Source organism: Frankliniella occidentalis, unplaced genomic scaffold (assembly GCF_000697945.3).
Source record: "Frankliniella occidentalis isolate FOCC.00 unplaced genomic scaffold, Focc_3.1 Scaffold11, whole genome shotgun sequence".
In the NCBI taxonomy this organism is placed as follows: Eukaryota; Metazoa; Arthropoda; class Insecta; order Thysanoptera; family Thripidae; genus Frankliniella; species Frankliniella occidentalis.
The window spans coordinates 502,426-509,343 of record NW_026267141.1 but is presented as its reverse complement, the minus strand read 5'-3'; the positions used below and the strand labels follow the sequence as shown (position 1 = coordinate 509,343).

Here is a 6,918-nt window from a genome sequence, read left to right as displayed (position 1 = left end):
AATAATTCACCAATATAATCCCTTTGTGGTCCACGACCTCCAGAAGCTCCCCCCCCCCTTCTCCCCCTTTACAATAATTGCAATTTCGTTATTATTCTCATTATAAAATGTACACGGTGCGCCAAAGGGACGCGGCTGCACAGCAACGACAGCTGAATGACACCTGCTACTTCGGAGCGCGACGAGCAAGCAGTGTTCAGGTTAACCCGCCGTTCAACACTAAACTATAGTGAACGACCGTCGTCGTCGCCGCGCACAGCACTGGCGTGTGAGCCGCTGCTGTGCTGTCCCGCTGTCCCAGTTTCTGTTCTGGCGGGCGCCGCCGTCGTCAACTTCAGAACAATCGGCAGATCGTGCGACACGCAGTAATAAAACGTAAAGGTAACGAGGGACCCACACCATAGTACTTTGTTGGCCAACAGAGAGAGGCTGGTGCGTACGCGAAGCGAGGCAGGGAAGGACAGTCCAGCCGGAGAGGGGATGACTAGTATTCCGCCTTCCAGGTAAAGGCATCGTCTCAGTTTTTACAAAATAAAAAGGAACAAGGGGACAGTAAAAGGAAAAGGGGAAAACAAAACGTTTGTGGGACGGACACAGGGGGAAGGGGGGCTGGATGTAAACTACCTACACGCACTGTTTTGTTTTTCTTCGTACTCGCTGAAAATCGTATAGAGCGAGTAGCGAGAAATGACATTTTCTTTGGTCCCGCCTAAAGAGTATGAGAATATGGTCTTTTGCTTTGTCGCGCTATCGACGGACTCACCTGCGACCCGACGTACTCGGCCAGCCGGTCGGCGGGGGTCTTGCCGCGCTTGTGGCGGATGACGGCGTACAGCGTGTCCAGGCCGGGGCACTCGCGGAGCAGCTTCTCGACGAGCACCTTGCCCATGAAGCCCGTGGCCCCCGTGATGAGCGCGCTCCGGCCCGCGAAGAAGGTCGCCACGTCGTCGGCCCCGCGGCCGGACAGGTTCGCGTCCCGCGTCATGTCCGTCTGAGGGAGAGACAAGAGAGGGAGGGTTAAAACAGCGGTTTAATTTTATGATGGGCGGTTTTTTTGTTGTTGTCGGTCGGCTTGCGCCTGCCACTGGGTTGCGCCTCTGCCTCCCGCACAGTCGCATCGGCACGTCTCAAATGCCACATGCGGGGGTCGATCCGTCTCCTCTTCAGCGGGGACCGGTTAGGCTCCTGCTGGGCCCAGGCTGGGCTGGGCTGGGCGCCGGCTGGGCCTCGCCTTCTCGTCCTTGGGGTACTTCACCTTCGCGGCGCGCGGGCTGCGGCGGGGGCTGCGGCGGGGCTGCGGCTCTCGTGTGTCAATTGGGCCAGTGGGCTCTGGGCTGCGTGCGAGGCCCCCCACGCCACGACTCCCCACCGTGTCCGAAGGGGGCGGTTGTGAATCACGTACAGGAGAGGTGCAAGTTTCACGGCTCTCAAACCGGCTGGGGGCGAGTGACTGGTAAAATTCGCTGAGATGGCCGTGGTAAAAAAAAAACACCCGAGTTGACAACCGCACATCACATAGAGACACGCCCCACGCCCCGCCCCATGGCCCATCTCCAACTCCTTACATAACCGAAGGAAAGGACGCCGTGATGAGTCGATGGATCCAGCCATTATCACAAAATGTGAGCAGTTGGCCCACCTACTGCCCAGGCCCTGCCAAGTGGCCGATAGGCAGACCCGCAACGCACCCTAGCCCACCCGGTGGCCTACCAGGCAAGGCGCCCGCCTGCCAAGTGGCCGATAGGGAGACCCGCAACGCACTCTACCCCGCCTCGTGGCCTACCAGGCAAGGCGCCCGCCTGCCAAGTGGCCGATAGGCAGACCCGCAACGCACTCTACCCCGCCTCGTGGCCTACCAGGCAAGGCGCCCGCCTGCCAAGTGGCCGATAGGCAGACCCGCAACGCACCCTAGCCCACCCGGTGGCCTACCAGGCAAGGCGCCCGCCTGCCAAGTGGCCGATAGGCAGACCCGCAACGAACCCTAGCCCAGCCTGGTGGCCTACCAGGCAAGGCGCCCGCCTGCCAAGTGGCCGATAGGCACACCCGCAACGCACTCTACCCCGCCTCGTGGCCTACCAGGCAAGGCGCCCGCCTGCCAAGTGGCCGATAGGCAGACCCGCAACGCACTCTACCCCGCCCCGTGGCCTACCAGGCAAGGCGCCCGCCTGCCAAGTGGCCGATAGGCAGACCCGCAACGAACCCTAGCCCAGCCTGGTGGCCTAGCAAGCAAGGCGCCCGCCTGCCAAGTGGCCGATAGGCAGACCCGCAACGCACTCTACCCCGCCTCGTGGCCTACCAGGCAAGGCGCCCGCCTGCCAATTGGCCGATAGGCAGACCCGCAACGCACCCTAGCCCAGCCTGGTGGCCTAGCAAGCAAGGCGCCCGCCTGCCAAGTGGCCGATGGGCAGACCCGCAACGCACTCTAGCCCCTCCTGGTGGCCTAACGGGCAATGCGCCCGCCCTTTTCAAGCGAGCTATAAATGGATTTTTAATAAACCTCAAATGGAAAGGAAGCAGATTTTGACTTTCTTTTTTAAGTCGAATCACAAGGCTAACGGATAATATTTTCCGTAGATCCTGCAAACATTTTTCACGCAGTGTACCGAAAATTATCAGGTATGCGCTGGTAAAACAAGTGTGCATAATTTAAATACCAACGTGTGCAAGTTATGATTTTAACGATACATGGTGTTTAACTCAAGTTGCACACCTGAGTGGTGTGCACTTTTTAAACGTTTTGTAAACGTTTAAATTGTGTACACTTGGACACTCACAAATCTACAAGAATCATACAGGGTACAGACCCCTTCCTTTATTTTGCTTATACTGTAATAATACTGTAATAAAGAAAGGTGTCTGTGGGTCTGTTGACGACCCTGCATGGTGTGCAGCTAATATACTTTTCGGAAGTGTTAAAGTTTAAACAAGAATTGACGATTAACCTAGTTAAACACCACAATGTGTTGAGAAAATACACACATGAACTTAAACACCAATTGGCGTTTAACATTAAGCATTTGTTTTACCACTGTACTATAGATGTTGAGTGATCACACACAGAATTGCTATGTACTATTTCATACGTACCTAACGAACAACTATGCAAATACGCACCATACGCACAATTTTTAAGCGATACTATGTATAATTACGTACAATATTGTACCCAGTTACGTACAAATTTTGTTCGTAGGTTGTATTTGTTGACAGTTGTCCGTAGCGACGCTCAAAATAGTACATGGTAAGTGTGCAGGCCACAATTATTGCATTGATTTTTATCATTCGAGTTGTCCTAGAGTTGAAAATAATCGTCGTACTTACTCTTTGTTTTCGCGCCGGAAATATTTGGACGTAACGAGCTGCGGTGCTCTGTAACGCTTTAAAAGGCTCGCTCGCACTTAACTCCGCACCGCACACGCACCAAATGAGACGACAGACTGAAGTTCGCGCCCGTGTGCGAGCTGCCTATATGCGAGCGCGTCCAGCGGTGCACGCTGCCCCTTCCCCTCCCCTGCACACCACCCATTCACCCGTGTGTCTCCCCCTCCCCCTCCCCTACTTCTCCCCTTCCCGCGGCCCCCACCTCCGGGGGGGAGCACACTCATCGCTGGCCCGGCCGGGCCGGGGCTGGGGCTTCCCTTGAACCTGGCCGGACCGCGCCGCCAGCGCCGCCAGCGCACCGCAGCAGCCCGCGGCAGCCCGGCCCGGAGGCAGCGCCCCGCCGGTCCTCTTTTGTAAATTCCGCAGCGCTGCGTTCGCCAATAACTTGTGCCTCCGTCGGCAGCGGCGGCGCACCCCCTCCCCTCGGGCGGGCGGCGGGCGCCAGCGTCGAGCATGTTGTTGGCTCCGAGGGGGTCCCCCACGACTCGAAAATTTCGTGTACTGTGAATAAAATATTTAAGCTGATGTTCGTGATTATTACCGAACACTGTTAAAAATAACTGTCACCTAACGACTTACTGCCTGATTGACACCCCTGTAATGTAACAGAAATGTTGTTTTCATTTGAACACTCTCGAAACTTCGTGATATTCGGCCCACAGTGGCCCACAACAAAAACTACTACGTATTACTTTGCTGTACATTTACAAGAAAAGAGAAGTTAATTTTGTTAGCAGCACATTTTGTTCCAAAACAGGACACTCGTATTATTACATTTTTTTTTTTTACAGGAGCAAAACAAAAGTAACTGCTTTTGGTCGGAAACTTTGTTTCCGACATTTTCATTAACGCTGCTTTTTTACAGTAAGGCCTGTAAAAATACAGTATATGCTGCTAACAAAATTAATCACATTTTCGCTGTAAATTTACAGCAATTTTTTTAACAGTGAACACTAACGTGAATACTAACTGAAAATTTACCGAATAATCGAGAATGTTGATGAATATAAGTGAATACCTACAGTGTTAATAATAAAAAAAAATAGCGCCCTGGGGGGGAGTTTGAATTTTTTTCGTTTCTATGGTGCCGATTCTTAATGCCTCTGCAAAGTACCCTGTATACAGGGTAGACCCACAGGAAGGGTATACCCTTCCAACATACCTAATGGAGTGAGCCACATTAAATATACATCTTTGTTGATAAGAAAAGAGATCATTCAGAAAGTGCGGCCGTCATTCTCGCCTTGTACGGTGGGGCCAGCTTCACGGAGGTAATACAAGTTCTCGTAGCGCCTGGTAGGTAGGCAACATCTTGCCAGCAGTTCATGGGTGTACTGCGGGGTGGCCTACCCCGAGTGTCGCAGGCGCTGAGCTTCCGTTATTTGCATAATGAATCTGATAAAAACGGACGCACTTTATGGGCGATCCCTAGTGTGTAACATCTCTGTTAACAATCTCATAACTTTAAGAATTTTTTCATAGCAATTAGGGATGAACGTACGTGTTCCGGGGCATTTTTGATTGCCTAATTTCGACGCTCTTTAGTCCTGAGAATGATGTGACATGCGTAGGGACGTCCCCGCGGGAAAATTTGCTCGTCTTGCGACGCCAAAGTTTCCACAGCTCACAGCACGACTGGCCACACCACACCACACCACACCCGGGGAGTATTTTTATGCCCGTTTATTATGACTCAGATCAGGAGCATCCTCCTATACTCTGAAGTTGTTATTGTTATTCGCTCCCTCTTCGGCTTTCCCCGGAATGTCAACGCATCCGTTGAGCGCCCTGGCTTAAAAAACAGCCTGACCAAAAAGAAACAAAAAAACAGACAGACAGAAGACTTTAACAGGGGATCTATTACTGTGAGAGACATGAGGGTTTGCTGTCTTCGGGATTTGAAATGGAGTGGTAGCCTACATTGAGGGATCTGCAAGTTGTATATTCAAAAGTACACGGCTCTACGGTCCTATCCTATTATCACTTATACTCTTTGACTGTAATCCTTATTCTCATTCTTTATTTTCAACTTCCTCCTGAGCAAAATTCTCAAAGTTCCCCTGTCGTAAATTTTCGGTTAGCGGAGCAGGTTTATTGTATTCGGTTAGCTAATAGGTCGAGCGTGCTCCCCCCCCCCCCCCACTCCACAAGCCGTAGGGGTTTTCCTTTCCAGCAAACCTCAGTCCACCATCGGTTCCAAACCAATTCCCTGGCGGTAGGCTGGCGCAGAGCAGGAAGGGTATGGTGGGGAGCTCTGTCACGGGTGACCTGCGCCTCTCATCTGCAGCACCAGCCCAGGCACTCTTAGCTTTGCTGCTGAACGATACGGTGATATGAGAGGTCCACACCGTGAGATTGACACGTTTGTCTACCGGTGTGGCTACTGCTAAGGAATGTCGTTAACAAGAGTGCGGCGTGACCACAATGTGGTCACCCTTCACACTTACACGGCTAACGACCGTGTTCACAGTTTGAACACATCACTTTATCAGTGTGGTCGTAAGCAGGCTAATCGTTTTACATCAACGCATGGCCACAATGTGGTCACATCGACTTGCCTTTATACCAATTCGCGTCGTGACCCCGCAAACGCGTGTTTCCGACGATTCAATGACTCGATTGGAAATGAACCGAATGGCGATGGTGGGAGTCACCTGTAGGCGCCTGTTGGCCTCCTGTTACTCATCCGTGTGCGGTTTTGATCCTCATAGTACCTCTCGGCGCCTGAATGGTACCGCCACGCCACTCCAGACCGGGGCTCCAGCTCAGCTCAGCGACCAGTTCGCCTCACAGGCGGGGTCATAGCCAGGGGAATAACATACCGCAGGATTTTCTTGAATTTTCCTTACTTCTATGATAAATTTCTGACGTTCGCGTCCGCTAGGTTCGCTTCCGAGAAGCATCCCGTCACCATCCCCGGGAGGACCTCCGAGTGTTTCACACTGACAGCGCATAGCACGCGTGTCACAGACGCAATTATGAATGCCCCAGGTAGCAAAATGAAGCAAACTGCATTCGAACCGCATTATATGTCCCATCTGAAAACGCGCATTTTAGGCGCGCTCACGCGTTTAAGGCGCATTTTAGATTGGACACAAAATGCACATTTTATGCAGCTCTTCTACCGGGGTGGGTATACTTCGGTATACCTCCTACAACAGTCTTACCTAGGCACCTAGGCACGCTGAAGGGGGAAGTTGGTCAAAAGGAAAGGAAAACATTTAAATGTTGACGATGTTCTGTTTTCTCAACGGAATCAGTGTATGAAGGAATACAGAGCGGCGCAGAGCGGTCTGTTGTCAGTTATCTTTGCTGACAGGTGCCGAGATAGATCTGAGCTGTGGCTGCCGACTCACGAAAATGTGGGGGACTGACTGATATTCCTCTACTAGTACCTAAAACATTTCGTAGTTTTTTTTTTTTGTTTTTTTTTTACGTTCTCCAAGGGCTGTAAGAGCCAGGGGCAAGCCCTTTTTGTGCGCTCCAGTTTTCCCTCCATTCTCATCCCGTTGTCTTCCCTTCTTACCTCCTCCTCCT

At 52.1% G+C, this 6,918-nt stretch overlaps 1 protein-coding gene across 1 annotated transcript in view; it reads right to left on the bottom strand.

Moving 5' to 3' along the window:
• Window positions 1-3,447, bottom strand: part of LOC113215495 (putative fatty acyl-CoA reductase CG5065) — a 26,583-nt gene extending 23,136 nt beyond the window's left edge. Inside the window, exons 1-2 of the mRNA XM_026435126.2 lie at window positions 3,322-3,447; window positions 764-991 (exon numbers count right to left, since the gene is read on the bottom strand). Coding sequence (XP_026290911.1) covers window positions 764-985 — 222 coding nt within the window. The 5' untranslated portion in view covers window positions 986-991; window positions 3,322-3,447. The remainder of the gene's footprint in view (window positions 1-763; window positions 992-3,321) is intronic.
• Between the last annotated feature and the right edge of the window lie 3,471 nt (window positions 3,448-6,918).